We start from the raw sequence: 23,119 nt of genomic DNA, 5'->3' as shown, positions 1-23,119 counted from the left end.
ACTGTTCAAAACAAAATAGCACAAGGGTAAAAAAAACTTTACTGCGACACCGCGAAGAATTACCCGAGAATGTGTTTTTGTTTTAAGCAGTTTTAAGGAGAGAACATTATCATTAATTAGCCACAGGTGTGTTATCTGTGTGGTCAAAAAATAAAGCCCACCTGCTCAGTGTTTAATAAATGGAAGAAAGACACAACTGCACAATTCTATTTAAGTTTGTAAGTGTTTTCATAGCTGAAGCTCTTCTTATTTAATGTTATCAGAACTCCCGCAGCCGCTTTAATAGGCTCGTTTTTGTGCGCATTTTGGTCAACATCTTAATATGAGGGATCATCTCCACGCTGTCAATATCAGCAAATCACTGATATTTACCTTTTAATCTTACATTTATGATGAACCCAAAAAATATATTTATTAAGTTTGTACAACATGAATATTTCCTAGTGGACAATTAATACAAATAAAACAACAACAATAAAAAGACCAAAGTTTATATTGTGCTTTAAAAATATCTAGACTATAATTATTCAATTTGAAGGCCAGATGATTAATTTTCGGAATTGTCTTAATGTCTAATATATGTCTAAATATAGGAAAACAAAAAACTCGTTATGCTTTTAAGCACATTTGCACTTTTCACAAGAGAACCTCTGTCTGTCAGTCCGGGAACGCCGAGCTTCACAGACTTCGGCTTAAATGGAAAACTGTCTGTTCAAGTACATCTTCTCTAAATGGACAAGCCGTGCGATTGTTGAATTTAATTTATGGCTTATGCATTCTTTAGAGGTCAATTCCCCTGACCTCCCGAGAAAGTTAAAGAAGAACAAATTCCCAGGCTATACACGGGGGCCACAAACTGAAACAAATCAAACACAAATCTACGGGTGAGAAGCAGTTTGGGGGGCAAAGAGCCCCGGAATGTATAAAGGTATAATGACACATGAGCGAAAGCTTCAAATAAACTTGTCCACCTCACAGGCAGAGAGGAAACCTACCAGGGCGCACGTCATTGTCAATGAATAGTACCGCTTTGTGGACAGAAGTGAAACTGCCACCAGCAGAAGAAAGTTACGGGACATGTAAACACAAACAGTAAAAGCGCTTTAAACATTTACATATTGAACAATTAAGTAAGATTCGCCACTTGTGCGTGACGTTTTAGTGAAAATGTTATCGGTGACAGCAGTCCGGTCGGTTGTAACGCTGCAGTTCACACTGAACAGCCTTGTATCCGCTCGCACGGCTTCACGCCGCTGAAATAAACAAAGAAAAATAAACGTGATTTGAAACCTTCAAAGATGGTTCAGGTTGTCTCAGAGTTGAGTTCTGATTAAGTTATAAGTTGAATTTAACGCAGATTCACTGATTCTGAGGGGAACCCGAGCGCCTCAGAGCCAGCACCGTGCCACTCTCGTCTCGCGTGTGCTCCGCTTGTTTTGGTGAAGGCGACGCATCAAATAATCGCAATAATGAAAGTTTGACAGTCATTCTCCACGAGGGAAAATGTGCGAACCCGTGTAAGCATAACACATAAATAACTTTCTTGAAATTGTTTTAAAGCGAAATGCGCGCAGTGTGCCGGAGCAGTTCACTGACAGCGCGCTCGACTTTAAGGAATCCGAAATAAAACACAAGGTGAAAATATCAGTACAACATAGAGCATGTTGAAAAGTACAGCAAACGTGTTGTTTACCTTGATGATCTGAGCCGTGGAGAAGTTCTGTATGCGTCCTTTCCCGTGCGTAAACACTAGACTAAAGGCTACACTTTGTAGAAAATTATCACTGAGCTATCTGTTGAGTGAAAACTTAAGTCTGCTCACACGGGGCCATATGAGGGGATCCCGTCTACTCTCTGTGAAGTTCAGCTGTCCAAAACTACAAGTACCTTTTGTTGTTCGCCTATCTGTTCTTTATCTCCCTCTCTCTCTCTCACTCAGACAAGAGAAGACGATGGGTAGAGCTGCTGTCAATCTTGGCAATCAATGCGCGCAGCCATGTCGCAAGTATTCAAAGCATTTCCCGTCGTGCAACATCAGAAAGTGAGTGGCCAGGGCATTGATCTGAGGAAGGCAAAGAGGCAGGACTCCCCCCTCCTCCTTCCAGACAAGAGATGCGAGAGAGAGAGAGAGAGAGAGAGAGAGAGAGAGAGAGAGAGAGAGAGAGAGAGAGAGAGAGAGAGAGAGAGAGAGAGAGAGAGATTTGTGGCGAAATAAATGTGGAGACAGGGAGGATGGTTGTGACTGCCCGCAGTTTAGTCAGTTTAATAAGCTTACTTAGATGAACATCACTTACAGCGACTTCAAAGTTAAGGATGACTTTTTCCCCTTTTAGAGATCCTACACTTTTCCTTTTCGTGACACAGTGACACATTTTAAATGTAATTTGTTAGAGGACAACTAACGTACTGAACTCTCCAACTTCAATGAAAGTGTTTCAAAATCACCGTTTCTTTAGATGAAAATAGGTTCAGCTGTCATGAGATAATGAGAGCAGATGAGAGAATCCCTGTAAGAGGAGATCAGGGACGAGTTTAGACTTATGTGATACAGAAGCATTTATTTGCATACATGAAATCAGCACCTAAGATATAGCTACATAATCTTGCTCTTTCCACTTTTTAAACGACCATATGGAACAAGACATTTTGATTTACACACTACAGAGGTCTCCAGCTTCTCTTCAGATATTTGCACATTTCATGGACTGGAAGTCACATTAGGCACTTCTGCTTTTCTAGAATTTTAAATAATTCTTTTGACAGATCATCCTATAAATAGTACGTCCAACATATACATTCCTCTCGTCATGCAGAGCCTTTCAGATTTATTTTCACGCCGCCTGATTATCATTAGATAAATCAATTATTACATTCATAAAAAAATAAAAGCATCCTCATGACATGGTCAATTTTGAGAGTTATACAATTTAGATTAATTGACCGATTTTAGAAATAAAAATGTACAAGTCTGTAATTGTTTAAAAAGAAATGTGTAATGTGTGCAATGGCACGACAGAAAATGTTTTTTTCCATACTCACATTTAACTTTTAACTTTAATAAAATGATTTTTTTATTTCTTGATTTTTGTATAAAATCCCAAAATGATTTTTTTTAACACAGTATATATAATTAAGATAACCAGTGTGTTGCACCAATACCTTAATGTTAGACCGTTACATTCATTTAAATAAATCCTGTATGATGTTTTAAAACAGACCTGGGACATGTCGTTTGACATCTGAAATTAAAGCAAAGGTCCAGCGGCTGACCGTGGGATCACTCGCCAAAACAGAAGCTTTTACAACGAGACACTTCTCTGTATTGAATGAACATGTGTTTGAAATTATCAGCTGAGCTTTGGAGGAGGCCCGCAGATGTCAAACACACAAAATAAATTACAACAGGGACGTGCAGAAATCCGAACAGAGTCACAATAGAAAGACAAGAGCGAGACAACTGACGGAAAAAGTTGTAATGTAAAAATCAGCAGCAGCCTTTTGTGAAAGCCACAAAAAAAAACCCCAACATACATTACAGCACTCACCCACTATGACTCCGCTATTCAACATGCCTAAAGTGTCTTAACAGCAGACTATCATGGATCACATAATAGAAATAAGAAAGTTACTTACAAAGAGAGGAGACAGCAGGAGGAAATTCTGATTGTTAACTGCAGAGTCACATAGAGCTGCAAGAGGGAGGAGAAGCAAAGAAAGAGAGAGGGAGAGAGTGACAGAGAGAGAGAGGGGGGGGGGGGGGGGTGTGCGTGTGGGGGGGATTGGCTATACAACTCATCCACAATATCGTATCAGCTCAGACTCTCGTGTGCCTACAGTTTCACTCTTTTTTGTTGTTGTTCAAGATGAAGTAAAACGCACTGCATCTCCATAAAGAAGCATCACAATGTTCAATGTGTTCAATTCATTAATTAAAGTTTTTTTTGGTGTAGTGTGTGTGTGTGTGTGTGTGTGTGTGTGTGTGTGTGTGTGTGTGTGTGTGTGTGTGAGTGCAATTTGCTAAAATTAGCTTGATGAGAGAAAAGAAAGACTTACCTTCCTGAAACTTTTTTTCTGTAGTTCTGCGGACACTTTGAGCGCCTCCTGACTCTCAAAAATGACAAACTATAGGAATCTAATGGATTGTGTGTTTCAAACACAGTGACACATCTTACAATGTTGATATTAGAAACAATCGTCCAACAATCCAACACAACTCTATTTTTCAGATCCACGCATGATGTGATATCTGGTCTGTGTGTAGTCTCCTCAGGAGCGGACTTCCCGGGACTGAAATGTATGTTTCGCGTGTCTCATACGCCACCTTTTGGTCACTGTGGGAAACACCTCCAGCCTGCACAAATCAGATGACTGTATTATGGACCAAATCAGAGGATCTGTGCCTCAACGTTCAGCCTATTGTCAGGTAAACTTAATGCCGCCTGAACTGATGTGTAGATGTTTAGACGAGGTACACCATGACACAGATTTATTGTAAAGAATGCATTTTAACAATGAAATCATTTGGACGGCATTGTTGCTGCTTTGAAAATTTTATTTGCATTAGGAAAAACAATTTATGGAAAAAGACAGGGAGGACATGACTGATGTTATGTTCTCATTGTGGTCTTTATCACCAGACAGTGAAGCATGATAAGATATGGGTGCAGGGTAGTTCTCAAAACACAAATATAGACTACAGAGGTGTCTGTAATGGCTTCCTCTTTACAGCTCAGTTGGTAGAGTGCATGAAGAGCAAAAAGACAGTCCAACTTGTTGGGGGGTAAGGCAGATACATTTGCATACCCTGTGAGTCTTTGATGCATCTGAAATTCAAGTCTAGCCCATAAATATTTGAAAAGGAGAGTGCATGAAAATCAACATTTTTGTTACATTAAATTAACATGTGTTCTTCTCCTGTTCTGCATGGTTAATTAGAGAACACCATTCAGTCAGTGAGTGAGGAAGATAGAGAGAGGGTGTGTGTGTGTGGGGGGGCTGCTTTGATTACAGTGCAGCCAGAGCAGGTTCCAAAGGTGTGAAGCTGATTCATGCTTAGGAATACAGTGATTTGTATTCTCAATGAGGATTCACAATTATCTACGATATTAAAAAAAAAAAGGTGTAAATGTTAAACTTTACACCTTTGAGCATGACATTAAACCAATTAAGCCTAACATGTGGCACGACATAGGATAGCCCCTTCAACAGTAAAACTTTATTTGATACCCCACTCGCCTACGTAGCATTACACACCGAATATACAAATGAATAAATGTTGTCTGCAGTTGTGAGCAGACATAAGGAAACTATTTAAGTGTTTATTGATGTCTTTGTTAACTATATCCCCTCTCATGAGGCATTCATGAACAGATAATATGTGTTCGATAACAAGGTTTAACATAGTTGTAGTCATCCTGTATATAGTAACGTATTCAGTAGTTCTAAATACATTTATAAACTGTTGTAAAGCTGCTCTACATATGAGTACTTTATAACACACTGTAAAAGTATTTGGAGCCAGTGTATAAATACCATAGAATTGTCAATCATTATATTATTTTAAACTCCAACCCTAACCTACAAAGTATTGGTGCATGTGCATAATCACATAAAAGATATCTATTATTAAAACTGAGGGATATCTTTAATTCATATATTCATCTTCATATATTGTTAATCATCATGTGTAGCTCTATCCTGACTTAAGAAAATGTTCTGATGAGCAGTCAGACCTTTGTTTTTCACTTTGAATGATCAAGATGTTTACAAGCATTACGTTATGGACACGTGACGGCATTTGCTGAGTTTTCATCTGGCAGCAGACCTTAGCTCAACAGGCTGTAGAGGTGTCGTCGGGAAAAGAAGATTTTTTGGCAGCTCTGCTCATTTACCAGCATGACAGTGAGAACAATAAGGGACATGACATTGTAAGGATGGATACAGGACATCTCTGTGTTAAGTGTCTGGATATAAATACAGGTTATGTTGATCTTGCTCACGTAGAAGCTTTTTCCTGAATGTTTGTTATGTGCTCTTTAAAAAGTGTAAACCTATACTATACTATACTATATCACATTATATAAGAAGATCCTCAGTGACAAGAAACGACACAACACTACATAACAAAACTTTCTGTGCCATCAGGGGGACAATTCTGCCAACGGTCACAGCCGCGGACACGGTCCGACATCCACAAAAGCAACACAACTTAATCATTATCGAATTCCAAGTTATGCAATTAACTCAAACACTATTTGCATACATGCAAATCACCTCTCTCTCCCAATTGGACTTGCAAAGTGGGACGCTCTGTTCTCATTAGTTGACCCAAATCTCTTACTTGTAACTCTGGATTTCATCAAAGTTTAGTCAGGATCTAATATTTCCTTTCAAGTTAACAGAGAACCACTGATTAATCATGTTGAAATAAGGAGTGCAACATGCCAATTCTAATTATATACTTATCAGGGACACCATCATACAACCCCACGCCAACAGTACTACACATATAAACTCTGTAGTACTCATGAATACCCTTTAAACCAATTATTTATGGTGCTATACATGTAATGTATTTCTGTTATTTGAGGCCCATTCAAGAATCTGGTAAGGTGTTCTGCAGCTACCGCCTTTGTGTTTTTAAGTATTTCATCAAAAAATAATCTGAAGTTATTGCCTAATCTGATAGTTACAATATGATTTTTCTCTATTAATTTATAACTAATGTAGAAAAGACTGATGCATCACTGTGATAGTGCACTGTAGGTCTGTAGATCCGCAGATGCATCTGTAGCCTTTTTCATTTGAGTCGCTGAACATAATAACTTTCACTTAGATCTGTGTGTGTGCGTGTGTGTGTGTGTGTGCGTGTGTGTGTGTGTGTGTGCACGGCGCTGCTAGATTAAAGAGGAGGCCCGGGGGCATTTGGTTCATTTACAAAGCAATTGCTTTTATGTACAAAAAGCCCAATTCACTGTAGGTATTGTAAAAGCCTTCCATTTAAGGGACATGAGATTAATTCATTGTTTAATGTAACACAGCACTTTCTCAATGCACGCTTAATCATTTATGTTGAAGGAATTGTGTTCTCTTTTTAATATTTAATATTTTTACATTTGCATCATCTCCCCAATGATATCGCAACTGTGAAACCTTTGAAATAAAAAGATTACACAAAGGCATTGTTTTAGTTTCTGCAAATAGTTAGGGCAATGTGGTGCAGCATGACTGTAATTCATCCTTCTCTCTATTCTTTTTATAGCACGCACAAACGTTGGGAAGAATATTCAGTGATTCCTAACTCTTCAATTATTCAACAAATCACCATTCAATTTCTTACATATTAAAAAATGTACCGTATGTGGAGCTTGAAAATGATAAAACAGCATAAAATACTATTTTGAAATCAAAGCACCTATTGCATCGGCTTCCTTGGTTTCGTATTTGTACAATTGGACTACAATCTGGATCCCCACAGTGCGCAAAGAAGGCGCCGGCTGTGTTTCCACTGTAATGTAATCCTCACATTCACGGCAAGTAACAATAATATTTATGTGATGGAAATATGTATCACTGGGAATCAGTGTAGGATTTCTTCTTTATCTTCCTCCTTCAGGGGAAAACTGTGAATATGTTACAAATGCAGTGTGCAGTGCAGTGAACAATATAGACCTGAGAACAAGGTCAGACTCCTCAGCACGGTCTCAACAGGCTCTTCCTTTCAACACAGACCGGGCAAAAAGGAAAGCTGACAACAAAAGTTGAAGCTTTAAACTGACCAGTGTCCCTTTTAACATTGACATGAGCCACTTTTACATTTGTGATTTAAAACGAGACATTTAAGTTACTTCTACGTACCTTTTATTTACTTGTACAAAAACAAAAAAATGCTCTAACAAACATCCCTGTCAGGAATCTGAGCAGTATGTGTGTTACTCTCTCGGCATCTGATAAAAGCATTTCTGAATCCAGTAAGTATTTAGTTAAGGATTAATGTGGGAGGCCTTGATTGCGTTTAACAGAACAGGACCCAATTAGCATAATAGGCCCTCTTTCATTCTCTTTGAAGTCCAGAGCATAGAATAACAAATGTATATGAACCACCAGCCAAACGTCAATACATGGAAATGCCACAATCCTCAGTGGAGGGTCTTGGGTGAATTTTTTGCAGGAGGAGGGAAAAACATCCCATTTTATTGCAAAATAAGCAGAACAGAGGATGCGTTGGGTCTTCTAGCCACCAGGGCCAGCAGGCGCTGTGGGGCCCCGATCCTGGAGGAGAGATGGAGGCAGGGAGGATGTGGCTGCTGAGGGAGGTGCAGCCTCCTCTCTCAGGTCTTTTCAAAGTGCACCATGATGCAGACGAGTGAAAGTAATTACTCTCCAATTAAAGATAAAGATGTCACTTGGGAGGGAGCCGCAACACAACGGCTCACTATTAGACGAGCACAGGAAGGCGTGGGTGCCGTAGCCATTAAAAAGTGTGTGCATCACATTCTGTCAGCGTATCTACCAAGGTGAATCATGATAAATGTAACATTATAAATATTTGTGTTAAAAATAGCAGAGTTTGGTTATAACAGCACTTTATATTAAGAAATCGTGTCTCTATGTTCTTTTCTTTAAATCAGAAGGTCAATACATGTATTTCTCTCAAAGGTTTCTTTTACAATTGCAATGGAGACATAGTACATGATTTAAAGATATGAATTCTGTACTTTAGAATCCTGAGTTATTAGTATCCACCTTCTTGGTTGAAAATACATGGAATTAAAAATGCCCTTTTGAGATGGAAAAAGCTTTGAACTTAAGAAACATTTCAAGAAGCCTCTCTTTTTTTGTATTGAAAGTTCACCTCCTTTGAGCATGCCATAGTTTGGTTCCCTTCTCAAATAATAGAAAGAAGTTTAATAGGTAAAGGCAATCAATGTGGAGGTTCAAAGAGAATCTGGGAGCTATGATGAGTGCACAAGTTGTACTTTTCCTTTGTACATGATTAGAATAAAGATACATTCAATAAATGCATCAGTTAAATATGATAAGGAGCAAAGGTTATTTTAGATGAAAAGTGAATCATTTAAAGTTAAAGTTTCCTTTGTTCGTCTAATTTTTCAATTCATTCGATTACAAGGCTGGGTAAGCAGTGTCATGAACAGAAGGTCAGAGATTATTGAATTTCCCTTTACTCCCTTTTGGCTGATGTGATATTGTCGTCGTACAGCTCAGCCTTTATGCCATTCAACTCATTCAAATAAAAAGGAAATAATATAAATAAATAAATAAGTCATTAACCAGATATTGTTGTTAATATCTTTAATATTTACATTTTTATAAATTTCCATTGTGCAACCTTTCCCAGTCACACAGAAAATATGTTAAAGGTTATTTTCATCCTGATGTAAGCAAAAATAAAATTCATTTTGGCAAGCTAAAAGGAGACTGGCAGTGCTACAGGTACATACATATGATATTTCAAGTGGTTTGGTGTAAGAATATTATCTGAGTTTTGACAAAAATACTACCGTCATGACACATTTAGTACCTCTTGTTCTTAACATTCTGCACCTGACAAAAACAAACAAACAAAAACAAGTTCCCAGATGAGCTCACACTGCAGGTAAAAGCAATTCAGTCATACCTTGAAAACATGATACAGTGAATAATCCAAAGTGCAATAACATGTAGAAAATATTATTAGGATATTAACATTTGTTAGACACTTCCATAGTTAATAAGCACAGCAGCTCCCATTGCAAAGTCTTCCATTTTCCTGTCGCTTTCAGTAACTATAAAACTTTAACGAGTCATTGCTGCGTGAGCCTCAGAGAGCAGGTTAAAGTACAGTTCAGGTACTGCTCTATGGAAAGGGCTAAATGTCCAACTATCCTCTTTTCTTTGCAGATGTTCGGTGTCATTGTGGAATAGCACCTCAGTGTCCAGAAATAGCTTGAGCTGAGAAGTGATAAGAGAGAAAGTCAAAGTAAGTACAAGAACAGTAAATATCATACAAACAAGATGACCATGACAGCGATATCTATCGAAATGAAATAATACCAGAACCTTTCTTTTCTTTTATGTTTTGGAGCCACAAATGAATGAATTCAAAATAAAGAGGCTCTCACTCACTGCCCTGTTGTTCCTCTCCCTGCACCACGACCATACACACATGCAACATTAACCAAATATGTTTTCCTTGACAAAGATAATGTAATGGTCAAGTAAACATACTCTAAACCTAGATCCTCCTACCAACCACAATACACTAAAGCTACATTACTAAAAAGGGACACTGGAGAACATTGTTTAGATATTATCACACAAAATGCAATAAACAGCTGCCACAAAAAAACAGCTGTGAAAGCCAAATAATAATAAATAAAAGAATGAGTGAATAGTACTTTCTACATTTGTACTGATACTTTCATTGCATATACAGAAAGATGCTGTCATACTCTTTCTCAATGTGCAAATGCTCAGTTAAAACGACAAGGTTTTACAGTGTATCGCTGTTAAAGCACTTGTGTGAAGGTTGCACTGCTACTGGTTGGTGAACTGTTGTGCAGACAACTGTTAACAATACACTAACTTGATAACCACTGTAGTTCTGATTTATTTTATTTCAAATAAATGAATAGATCCTGTATGCCATCCTGATCTGTAGTGATGAACAAAAGCAACTTCTACAACTACACAACACAGCCCACCTCTAGCAGCAGACCTGAACACGGGATGAGAGCGCTACAGTACAAATCAAACACAGTCCAACAGTATACAGTAAAGCATGCAGTCACACACACGTTCTCAAGGAATGAAGGTTCCACACACACAAGATAAAAACACATTCAGGTCATGCGAGGCTCACAAGGAGTCCTTTCATGCTTTCACTTCTTCTGACACGGCATGAACCCTGCAGGATACCAAAGGGCCAAAGGTCAAATGCAGCACTTTGTTACTGTGTACGTGTGTGTTAATTGATCAACGTCGGATCATTTTATATACTGTATGTGTGCCCATGTGCTGCACATTTTCCATATCCAACCAGAAATGTATTTCCTACCTATCCATGGAAGGCTAATGGTCATATATATAAAACAAATGTAGAAACTAAATGTAGAAATAACATATTTGTCATTATTGGCGGATGGATGGCAGTAAACCCTCTTTCTGCATTTACAGTAACAACAATGATATCTACTGTGTTTTCCTTCTTCTTACTTATCACTGTCACGCTGCAGATGGGGAGCTAATTGGCGCTGTGAATGCAGCTGTACTGAATCCTGAGCTGAACTGTCAAGGTGCTAAATCAAAAGGTGTCTCTTTTGTTAATTATACACAATGCTAACAGTCATGTTCATTTGAGCCCTTTCTTTCCTCAACCATCCATAAATATGTTGGCAGTGGTACAAAAAGAAAAAAAAAGAAAAACAATTTACAGACAATTATCACAGTGGGATGAGCAGACTGCCTGCAGATGTTTGTTTTGATTATAATGGGAGCAGAGGCAGGGCTTCCCTAACCTAGACAAGATGTGTTTCCTACAATCACAACAGAGCAGCAAGCATGCAGTGAGGTGCAAAGCACACAGGAGCCCCGTGTTACAGAGAATTAGTTAGGCCTTGAAAACATTAGCAGCGTAAAACATGCAGTTAGGCCTTACTTTATTTCTCGGATTAGACAAACGTGTAGTGAATTCCGTTGCTTAGAGGAGAGGGAGGCGCCAGAGACACAGAAATAACAGGAGGAACTGAAGGGATAGGAGGAATAGGAAGAATAGGAGGAATAGGAGGAGCTGAAGGAATAGGAGGAAAATGATGAACAGAATAAACCAAAGAAACTGGAGGAAGAGGAGGAGGCGGAAGAGGAGGTGGGGGAGGAGGGGTGGGGATGTTAGCCTGTGGTGGAACTATGGAGGAGAGGACAGAAGGAAAACAGAGAAAGAGAAAACAACATTGGTTTGTTAGTCAAATGGCTAGTTCTGGGACAGTTTTAAAGCTAAAATAAAGGATGAAACTGGGTGAGAACCACAAAGTTTTTCTCCACTTCCACTTCCTGTGTCCTGCATACTAATGACACAGGGGGGTTGGCAGCAAGGATACAATGTAATATCACTGTATATGTCATTTTTGTCATTTTTCTGGAAAGTCAGTTTAGAAGGTACTCCATCACATTAATGCTGTAAATCCAATATTGCCATGAAGTATTCCTGCTCAATGATCTGCAGCATTGCCCACAATGGCTTGATACAACTGGATACATTAAAGGCATAGCAGTAGAGTTATCCCGCATCTTTACATGTGTTTGCAAATGCATGGGCTTCTGTTATTACCAGGTTTTAGGTGTGTTAAAGTAGTTAGTGACATCAACGTCATTTCAGGTAACGTGTCTTTCCTTGAGAATCTCAAACAGTGAATGATTTGAAGGCATTTGATAAAAAGAAAGTCTTTATGATCGTAAACGTCGGTAGTTCGTTTGAGCTGTACTTCATTTTTCGTAATTTGAACATTTCATCAGCTTAAAAGAGAAGAAAGCAATGAATAGTTAAATAGAGGCACTAAGCGAGGACGTTTATTTTGTAGATCATTAATATTTTGTAGATCATTTCTCCCTTAGAAAATGAGAGATTCCTTTCAATAACCCTGACGAGTAATTACAAACGTTATTTAACAAGAGTATCCCGTATTCAACAATCTAAAACACCTGCTTAATGCATACTGTATGTAATTGCATTGCTGCATATTCCTGCTTTTATGCGGGCAATATTGAAGTCTCTCATGCATAATCCCGTGAAAAGACTCTTCTTTTAATTCAAGGATTTGAAAGTGCTCCAGCATACCTTACTTTAACACCAAAGGGGGAGAAAAAAGTCATTGATTCAGTCTCCGCTTGACAAGATGCCACCAGTTCAATTCTCTGACATTTCTCTATGCTGAAAATAATGTTATAATTGTTGACTTTGCCTCACTGTGCATATTAAGCTTCCACACACGCTGACAGCTTGAGTGTTACTGTGTGTGACAGATATATGTGTGCGTGTGTGCATATGTGTGTGAGTGAGTCAGACAGGCTGACAATCTGCTTCAGCTACAGTGAAAATGAACTTGCCTGTCTGTGTAGAGTATGAAAGAGATGAAAAGTGAGCGCAGTGTCTTTTATGCAGGTTCAGAGCTACGTTCAAAGCAGTAGCAACGGTATGCAGAAGGAGAGTAGAGTTTGACTGGGTCATTGATCAGCACACAAAATGGCCTCATCAAGCTATTCCTCCCCTGTCTGAAAGATTCTACACAGATTGCAATTAGAGACTATCTGAGCTCCTAAGAAGGAATAATGTTCAGTTATTAGGGAATGAACAGCCTTATTGCTTGACTCTGCACCTTAAGCCCTTCTCATCTCCACTCCATCAATCCAGGATTATTGAAAGGCTGCTTCCCTCTCATTATCGCTTCTAAAGACAAAATATGTCCATTTGATGCCGGGAGAAGTTTTATTGAAACTGTGTGGGGGTTTTTTTCCATCTTTTTTGTAATGTGGAATAATAATTTCATTTTTTAAAGCAAAGATGTATAACCTACAACAACCTACTGGCTCAAACAAACAGCAAATGGTTTTAAATGACCAACCTGTGACTAGTTTGCTCTTGAGCGACGCCTCCGAGGCGAGAGCGTAGGACATGGTGATGATCCTCTCCTGCTCCTGCAGCGCTGAGTCGAGGGCCACCAGCCCAACCTCTGGCTTGTCCACAGTCACGGTGGGTGCTAGGTTTTGCACACTGTCCCGGGCACAAAGAAATAACAACACCAAATCATGATGCATTGGTAATAATGTGGAAATGAATTGATTGCTGGGAGGGTGTTCTCTTGCCACATGCCCACCTGCAGCGATGTGAGAGAGAAGCCTGAATTACAGCCAAGTGCCTACAAAAAGTGCTGGAAATGTAGCACCCTGCTTAAGGACACGCCTGCAGGGTGAATGATTGCCTAAAAAGGGCTTAAACCTGAGTGTTTTTGGTAGTTTGGCTAACTGCAAGGCCTTCCTGAAACCCCAGAGTCAGCCGTTTTATCAGCAACACTGAAATGCAAAATCAGTAGCATTTGATTTTATTTACCTGGACTTTGCCAAGATGCTCTTGATGCGCTCCACCTTACGATAACGATCCTCCACCTCCTGCGGACTGAGAGGCTCCTCGGGCTCTGAATCCACATAGCGCTCCGGGATCAACACTTTCTGAGGCTTGGAAAGCTACGGAAAACAGATACAGTGTGTGTTAAGGTCTACGCTGCTTTATCATTACCCTTGCTATCAGGTCACCACACAAAAACAATTACCTATCCACTTGCACAGATGACGAATAGATGAAGGGATATACAACCTTCACTAAGCCATGCCCATAACAAGGAGTTAAACTGTTCTTAGATATTTAATTGGATAAAACGGCAAATAATATTTGATCTAACGACGCAGACCAGACAGAATGCTGCACTTGCTGATTGGTCAGTAATGTATTCACTGCGTGGTCAGAAAACATCTAGTACCCTTCACTAGTATGCCTTGTAATAAAACCTGCGATCAAGTTCAGGCTGACAGTCGACGTATTTCATGCAGGATGAATTTGTGCTCGATGCTGTAGTCTGTATACTCTGTATTCATGACCCTTTTATGAGAGCTTGTGGACTGAACTGTAGTTTAACAACTCCTTTAAGTTTCTCTCCATCTTGGTTGAGGCAAAGGTGATAATCAACACCCAAGTCAGTTAGATTGTTCTTTGTATTCAGCTCTCTTGTGTCTAAATGCAATAAGTTGAATAAAAGGAGCAATCTTAGTGATGTGGGTGTACAACATCTGTTTTTGTACATTTTGGACTGTGGTTGTTCTTGGTTGAGTATGATGTTGTTTTTTCTTCTACCTTTATTATAGTTATGTATTGACATTAAACTCATTGGCTGTATTTCTTCGCTCAGACTAAGATAACTTACTTCTTTGTTAAGGTCCAGGTCATAGTCTAGTGGTTCCAGGTCGACCTCATGGGCAGGAGGAGTTGTGGCTGTGGAGCGCAGGGTCAGCCATTCATCCGAGTGCGAGCGGGGTCTCTCTGTGTGCTCGGGAGGTCTTTCCTCCCCCTGGACGCTCCTGACTCCACGTGCCTCCTCCCCCTGAACAGCCCTCTCGAGCAACTGCAGGTCAAACTCCTGCTCTCTCTTCCACTGGACAACGCACAAAGGAAAAAAATAGACTGTGAAACAAATTACAGGATGCTGCTTATCAGGTACATTTGAAAATGACTGCACAACACACTGGTTATCACTGGTATGTCAAAATAATTACAGATTACAGAGAGAGAGAGAGAGAGAGAGAGAGAGAGAGAGAGAGAGAGAGAGAGAGAGAGAGAGAGAGAGAGGGGGGGGTGTGTGTGTGTGTACAGGTGTGAAAAAAAAAAAAAAAAGAGGGAATATGCATCGATTGAATATGCATGCTGATGCTCTCAAATCACAGCATGCTATACATTCTCTACAACAGTAATACAGAAGACACACAATGACACAAACAGGAAAGATCACTTCACTCATACTGATGACACTTTCACCAAACATGACCATGTTGTATGAATTCAAAGAAAAAAACTATAATACATTTTTAAAAAGATGGCAATATGAGTCCATTAGAAAATAATGTTTATTTATTTGCAAACATTCACATTTGAAAAAGGAAGCATTCTTATTACTAACAATTAAATGGCAGATAAAGACACTGAGCAAACACTTAAATCACTTAACCTATGCTTTGATATGAAATGGATGTCATACACAGTAGTATTGTCTAATTAAAAGGCTTCCTCTCACAAAGACTAGGGAGGGGGTAATTGGGACAATTGTAGTCCTAAATCCATGAGCACAAAACAGAAGCAAAACTAATGCCATGATTAAATTGAGATTAACAGGCTTAAATAGGCATTGCTCAGTGTATGTCAATGATTTGGTCAGTAGAAAATAAGTAGGCACTTTCTTCCTCTTCCTCGCTCTCTCTCTCACACACACACACACACACACACACACACACACACACACACACACACACACACACACACACACACACACACACACACACACACACACACACACACACACACACACACAGACTGCTTAGAGACAGCAACAGCACTTAATTGAAGAACAGTAGGCAATGATATCTAAATGAGGACAGACGGGACTCTCCTGCTATTCTGAAAGCAAAAAGCACTGCTAATAGGGAAGAAAAAAGTATGGTAGTATGGTAAGAAATATACTGTCAGAGTGAAAGCAATCATAGCCGAGAAATGGAAAGATGTGAGGAGAGGTGGATAAAGCCACGTTAGGGTCTCTAACAAGAAATAATGGGAAAAATACAAAGTAATTGATGAATGTGATGGATAGATGGCATTGAAGGCCTTTGTCTGAGGTAATTAGTGTGTTATGTGTTTGATAGGCCAGATATACTGTATATATATATATATATATATATATATATATATATATATATATGCATTTTTTGAGCAAGAATACCATCCCTATTAATTGTAAATGTTATTATTTCCACTTTATAATAAACACTTGCACATGCACTTTTTGTGCTACAGTTAAGTGTTGAAGCAGAAACTGTTATCCATTTATCTGTAAAGGCCTTTTTCATGGACGACATTTTGACAAATCACCGTAGGAATAATACAAAACTCGGGTTATTTTGTCATTTGCATAGCCGTTTTCATATTCTATATATATAATAAACATGGTTTTCCAGGGGTTTAAAGTTTGTGGGGTTTTTTTATGTTTGAGAGTAGGTTTCTTAAATACACTAACAAAGAATAGGCCTTTTACTGAAAACCCTTTGATGTATATAAAAGCACAGGTGTAAATAATAAATCATGATGGCCGAATCCATTACGCTGCTTCAGGGTCCTGCTATTCTGCATGTTGTCACACTGTCATGGCTCACTGGGTCACTTAAACAAAATGGAACCATTGTTATTGTTTTTAGTAACGCCAGTGCTTTTTCTATGATGACAAATCAAAATGTCTACTGTGAAAAAGGCCCATTAAAGTCTGAGAACAACATGTATGAATGAAGCACAGTTAGAACCACACAGTGAGTTACAATACTGTGCTTATTTAAAGTATCACTATAAACTTTGTAATGTCAGGAACCCAGAGTACACTGAGTAAAGGCACGCGTTACTACTGCAGATCGCCACTCTCGGTTTGTCTGTCGTCATGCATGAGAGTGTGACGTGTGAAACTGTTCTAGTAACATACTGATCCCAAGTCTGCTGAAAGCGGGCGCGAGGATGAGGGCGAGGTGCGCGAGGATGAAGAGGCGTGGCGGTCTCCGTGGCTCAGGGTGCGTTTGCGCTGGCGGACGAGGGCCTTCTGGTGCCTCTTCATCCTCTCCAGCTGTTCATCAGCACTCATCTTCCCCCTCTGCTGCTGCTGCTGCTGCTGCTGTGCCGGGTCCCCAGAGTATAGACGCTCCAAGGCACTTTTTGGTCTCTCCTGAGAAGAGTGGGAGGAAAGAGAGTTGATAACATGAGCAAAAGGTGCAGGAGAAGGCAAAGAAAATTTAAATAAACAAGAAGGTCAAAGATAATGTTAATATGGAATGAAAAAGGAACAAGGAAAATAATTCCGTTTTTACAACTGAGACATTCCTGAAGTTATAACTGGAGCATACAGAGAGAAGAGGAAGCACAGTGTACATAACATACAAGTGTAAAGAGTGTCCATATGTATTCTCCAGAATAATGCTTATTTATAAGGAATTAGAATACATTTATTAATAATAATAATAATAAATTGCATTTATAAAGCGCCTTTCAAATCTCAAGGCGCTCCATTTGGTTTGGGCAGCAATTTAATATTATTATTTAAAGTCTATCGATAAAATGATAGGTTAACAAAGCACTCACATCAAGATATGATAGTTCAAGGGTTTCATATCTGACTGATAAAAAACATTTAGTTTTTGAAAATCAAGGATTATTCTCGTAAAACACTGGAAAATATAAATATTGAGATCTCAATCTGAAGATAAAGCTGTAAAAATGATCACAAAAGCAATGTTTGAAATTCTACTACATTTTTAACAAATGATACAAGCTATATCATTTTAATGCTGCTAAATGTAATAATCTTGGCTTTAAAAAAAACTAATTAACTCAAATAATACCATCCAGTAAACAAGGTTTTTCTCCATTTGCTACAATTCACCACATTTTACAAATACATTAATTCAGTTGTTCAGAGCATTGTAGTCTTTCAAGTCTCTAGTGTCGAAATAAAAACATGATCCCTCACCGACCTCCACCTGTGAACACTTTCACTGGGTTTGATGGAGGACTTGGGAGAGCCAGAAGTATGTACAGATGTATTTGACAGTATCTCTTCACTGCTTTGGTTACTCACTTTTGATATAATCTATGCGATTTGATTCTTGGCTAGTTCTGAGCCTCACCTTCACACCGACAGCTGAGGCTGCTCTTCGGAGGGTCACATATGAGGCGATGCTCGAAGACTGATTTAGCCTAAGAGAGGAGCCAGCCGGTCCTGAGGGACAGTCAACAAACATTAAAACAACGTTTTCGACCTGGCAATATAGACTAACGCAACAATTTTCACATAATAAATATGCTACAGGTCTGTTCTACTGGCACTATCATCCACGCACCTCTGCTAGGTAACGTCTGGTAACCGTCATGTCCAGATGCCACTACACTGATGTGGCTGGAGCCGTCTCCAGCTCCCATGAGCTCTGGATCGCTCAGGAAAGGCCTAAGTTCCACCTGAGATTCACAGACAGAGATTAGAAACAAATGAGAAACTTGAATTTAGACGTTTAAGCAGCACAAACACACCCATAATGTATGCACCTTGCTGTCTCCATTAGTGTACTGGCCAATCTCTCTGTCCCTTTTGCGTTCATCTGACTGTCGTTTGAGGCCGCGTACAGAGGTGTGTCTGATGACTGTTGTCTCCCGGGGCAACGGGGGCACAGCAGGGGGATGTTCATCAGCACTGTAGAGCTGAGGTAGAGGAGGTCTGGGAGGCACATCATCCTCACACTGCACACACAACAACTGTTCATTGATTTCTAAAAGACCACAAAACCACCAATGAATATCTGATACATACAAATGTTGGGAGACTCTCTCTCCGCTTGTTTCCTGTCTGTCCAATGAAGGCAAACATGGCAACAAAACAATTATAAAATAACAAAAGTAGAGTTATATCTATTATATAGATGGTGATACAATTATTAGTTCATTCATTTAATTTTCTTAATCAATTTATTGGGCAAAATGTATCATTTGAACAATTCCTGCTTTCAGCTCCTCAAATGTGAACATTAGATATTTTTCTCTCAAATTGAATATCTTTTTGGGTTTTGGACAGATGGTCGTATAAAACAAGCATTTTCATAACAGAACAATTATTTTAATGATGGAAAAATAAATTTGACAATAATTTATTTTTGACTCATTTATTTATATAATGAAAATAATTGATATTTACAAACCTTTACTGTAAAAAAAAAAATGTTTTAATTAAAAATGTGACTAGTTTAGTCATCAAAGCAACACAAACTGAATACTACAAAGACTTTATGCATCTTTGTTTACATACAAAGATGTTTTTTGAAAGAACCCGCTGACTTCTTCTGCAGAAGGTCACTCACCCATTTCAGCCCACTGGTGATGGTTGCGTCCACCCAGTGGTGTAAGGGCTGCTGGCTGGGGCTGGACGAAAGGGTTGGGGTGTGGCTACTGGGGCTGAGGTGGGGGCTGTGCTGCTGCTGCTGCTGCTGGGACAATCTCATCTCCATAGCAGACGGGCTCCCAGACACAGAAGGCACTGATGACGCCGACACTGAAGGCACAAATTTCCTCTCTGGGGAATTCAATGTATATGAACATGTAACATGAATACACACACACTGTGAAGACAGTGCTTTCTTTTCCCATGGGACATTTTCAAGGCATTAGTATCGAGTATATGATTAAGAGCTGTAATGGTGGGAACCAGTAGCATGACCACGTGGCTTGTACTGCATTGCAAACACAGCAAATGTCTTTGTACACAAGAAAGCCCCAAGTGTCTCACCTGGGTTGGTAACTGAGGAGATAGTGACTTTGTAGTTGGCTTTACTGGTGCTGAGGCCTGCGATAACATCCTCAATCCTCCACAGCTCTTTTCTGATCTGGACTCTCTCTTGCTGCTCAAAGAGAAACACATACATCTATATAGACACATTTTCTTTACCAAACTGTAAAATCACTTGTGTACCCAGGAAAAGTCATCTATTTTGCCTAAAATATAGTTCTTAATTTGAAACTCAACAAAGAACACAGACCACACTACCACACAGAATAATTAGTTTTGTCTGCGTATATGAAATCAGCAGTCTGTAACTCACTCCCACACACACACCCATCCGTGAGAGTGACTGCTTGTGTGTGTTACGGAGATCAGTGAGCCACAGACCTGAGAGAGATCGCTGCGGTTCATCTGTCCCTGCAGGGCTGACTTCAGCCAGTCCACATCTCTCTCCAGCCGGCTGTACTCATTCCACGCGTTCTCCATCTCCTATAAAACAAAACAGAACACACTTCATGTTCTAACGAGACAAGACACAGCTTTCAGATACTCATCGCATGAGCCAATGCTTCTTTAATGCTTCTCAAGCTTCCAACTCTTTGGATGGAGATTTACGATGCCACTTTGCACATACAGTGTGTGGTAAGATGCAGTTGGGAGTAGTAGAGCGCTGCTGTCTTGAGTTACTTGATTTCCTGATTTCTCACTTGAAATCATAAAAGAATATTTTGAATATCCATGAACCTTTTGACTAAAGCGTTTTTCAGGGTGATGGATAAATGTACTCATGAGTTTCTTTGTAGCCTCAGGTTTGTCCCCGATCACTCATTTTGATAGTCACAGTCAACCTGAAACATTGTGCCAGTTGCAGAAACCATCAAACTAAAAATAGAAGCGAACATCTTGTTTCAGGCATATACAAATAAACTGCAAGTGGTAGCATGTACCTGTATGTACTAGACTCAATAGTTGCAAATGTTACCTGCCAAACATAAATGAAAATTGCATATTTAAACAAAGAAGTCGAGAACCAGACTTTTCCATTATTAGTATAATCAACTTGTGTCTTACTGTGGAGACTTGAGATATTTCAGCCCTGATGTGCACCACATCCTCTTGTAGTAATTTCTGCTGATAGGCAATCTTCTCCGCATGGGCCGGCTGATCTCTGTACTGCTCCATCTGCTGGTGGGAAACATCCAGCACTGACTCCAGCTTGTCCTAGATAAGCGAGAAACAGTCATATAACACAATACACCAAATGCAGGCTGACACACACACACACACACGCATACAAACACTGTACATACAAAAGAAAACTAATTGAATTCTATATATATATAAAACAAAAACCTTGTCTTCTTTCAAAGTGCGTATCGTGGCCTCGAGCTCCTGTAGAATCTTGTCTTGTTCACACAGTTGACTTAATTTCACCTGAATGGAAAACATATTGAAACAGTAAGAACGCAAGAAAAGATAAAAATCTATATTCATCTCGCCTTCTTATTACTCACTGTTTACCTCTAATAGTACCAGAGTATAGACATAATGCAACAGAAAGACAAAGAGAGATAAAGCAGGGGGGCTGTTGAGACATGGAATCTGTTTACTACAGAGGTCGACTGTTTCATTCTCGTCTTGCTTCTAGTATATTCAAACAACGCAGACGAATTGATTGTCTGCTGCCGTCTTCGCTGTCTGTAAATATGTCAATAAGGCTCATCTATGTGGAAAGCCCAAAGGAATTCCTCTCATCAGCGCAGTGAGAAATATCAAAAGGCTCTATACTGTCTCGTTTGGGGGTGAGATCTGGTAATACCCATTATGAGTAATCATAATCAAAAATCCATACTTTCACATTCACTTTTGGAGAAAACCGTGTTTATTGAGAGTGACATATTTGTTTTCCCAGAAATGGGTTATGTGTTTATGAAAACAACATAAGACTGCCTAGTTCACAGTCTTTCTCATACAGTGAATTTTTTTCTCAGATCTATTTATCATTCTGTTCAATTAATAATTAAGCTGTTTTTATTTTTGCTGCCGTATATTGTTGTTTTTAATTGCATGAAATATTCATTGTTCAGACAATTTACTGGCAATTTCTTATAAATTGTTAAAGTGGAACAATGCTAATGATGAAAAGCCAGGACATCCATCTTATTTACCTCTATTCAGCAGAAAACAAAGACTGAGAAAAGCAGGGTCAGGCAAATCAAACTGAAAAATTTAACAGCTCAACATCTAAAACTCCCATTACATGTATTTTTCCCTTTAAATTGCAGGGAGGAAAATAAAAGCTGTGGTCGATACTCTCAGGCCCTCACTGTGCAGTGTGGATGGGTGTCCCCATAGTGTTGCAATGTACATACGTTCCCTTCCCTTCGCAGCCTCTGTTTACCACAACTTAAGAACACACACACACACCACACTGACACACACAGTGAAGTCAGACTAAAGTCAGCTTCTTCTCTGTAGTGGATTGTTAGAAGTCGGAAATGTAGATCTTAGAGAAAAGGAAGAGACGGATAAACAGGGCGCTTATCAGACTGTTTTTTAAAATCCTGGGAACAAAATGATTCACTTACATCGGCATCACTTTCTGCTATTTTCACAGGTCTTGATGGTCTTTCTGTTTTTAAACTCTCACGTCCAGTAACCTGAAATTCCAAATAGCCAGAAATAAAACATATTTAATATCAATAATATAATGACATGCTTTGAGTATCTTTACTGTAAAACTACAGATAACAACAGCTGTGTGGATTTTCAACATACAGTGAGAAAGCAAGACAAATCAAGCTGGATGGATAAAAAAAGAAATAAATCACACAAAAAAGAAAAGAAAAGCATGAGCTGGTGTAACAAAACGTTGTGCAGAAGTGCAAAAACATTGATGCAGAGAGTTTCTGCATCTTTGTGTTCGGAAAAACCCTAAAAAAACAAAGCTGCTCTTTCCTGGCTGCTTATTACTTTATGTAATTCAAAGAACCAGGTCCTTTATA

At 39.2% G+C, this 23,119-nt stretch overlaps 2 protein-coding genes across 14 annotated transcripts in view; both read right to left on the bottom strand.

Moving 5' to 3' along the window:
• The window catches only part of sox6 (SRY-box transcription factor 6), a 129,334-nt gene extending 127,256 nt beyond the window's left edge, over nucleotides 1-2,078 (bottom strand). For all 6 annotated transcript variants that reach the window (XM_029457999.1, XM_029457991.1, XM_029458006.1 and 3 more), the window contains exon 1: nucleotides 1,694-2,078. The gene's annotated coding sequence lies outside the window, so the exon portion shown is untranslated. The remainder of the gene's footprint in view (nucleotides 1-1,693) is intronic.
• Nucleotides 2,079-9,303: 7,225 nt separating this feature from the next.
• plekha7b (pleckstrin homology domain containing, family A member 7b) overlaps nucleotides 9,304-23,119 on the bottom strand; it is a 67,407-nt gene continuing 53,591 nt past the window's right edge. For 6 of the 8 annotated variants that reach the window (XM_029427935.1, XM_029427939.1, XM_029427954.1 and 3 more), the window contains 15 exons: nucleotides 22,703-22,774; nucleotides 21,468-21,548; nucleotides 21,186-21,335; nucleotides 20,502-20,603; nucleotides 20,121-20,232; nucleotides 19,696-19,907; nucleotides 18,890-19,081; nucleotides 18,688-18,802; nucleotides 18,475-18,566; nucleotides 17,280-17,516; nucleotides 14,970-15,197; nucleotides 14,102-14,235; nucleotides 13,617-13,765; nucleotides 11,657-11,902; nucleotides 9,304-9,951 (listed from right to left, as the gene is read on the bottom strand). In XM_029427935.1, the coding sequence (XP_029283795.1) occupies nucleotides 11,670-11,902; nucleotides 13,617-13,765; nucleotides 14,102-14,235; nucleotides 14,970-15,197; nucleotides 17,280-17,516; nucleotides 18,475-18,566; nucleotides 18,688-18,802; nucleotides 18,890-19,081; nucleotides 19,696-19,907; nucleotides 20,121-20,232; nucleotides 20,502-20,603; nucleotides 21,186-21,335; nucleotides 21,468-21,548; nucleotides 22,703-22,774 (2,109 nt within the window). In that variant the 3' untranslated portion in view covers nucleotides 9,304-9,951; nucleotides 11,657-11,669. The remainder of the gene's footprint in view (nucleotides 9,952-11,656; nucleotides 11,903-13,616; nucleotides 13,766-14,101; nucleotides 14,236-14,969; nucleotides 15,198-17,279; nucleotides 17,517-18,474; nucleotides 18,567-18,687; nucleotides 18,803-18,889; nucleotides 19,082-19,695; nucleotides 19,908-20,120; nucleotides 20,233-20,501; nucleotides 20,604-21,185; nucleotides 21,336-21,467; nucleotides 21,549-22,702; nucleotides 22,775-23,119) is intronic. The other 2 variants (XM_029427946.1, XM_029427985.1) reach the window with 2 other exon arrangements.

This window comes from Cottoperca gobio, chromosome 3, assembly GCF_900634415.1.
Source record: "Cottoperca gobio chromosome 3, fCotGob3.1, whole genome shotgun sequence".
Taxonomy (NCBI): Eukaryota; Metazoa; Chordata; class Actinopteri; order Perciformes; family Bovichtidae; genus Cottoperca; species Cottoperca gobio.
Note: the sequence above shows the minus strand (reverse complement) of the source record. Positions and strands in the feature narration are given on the sequence as shown.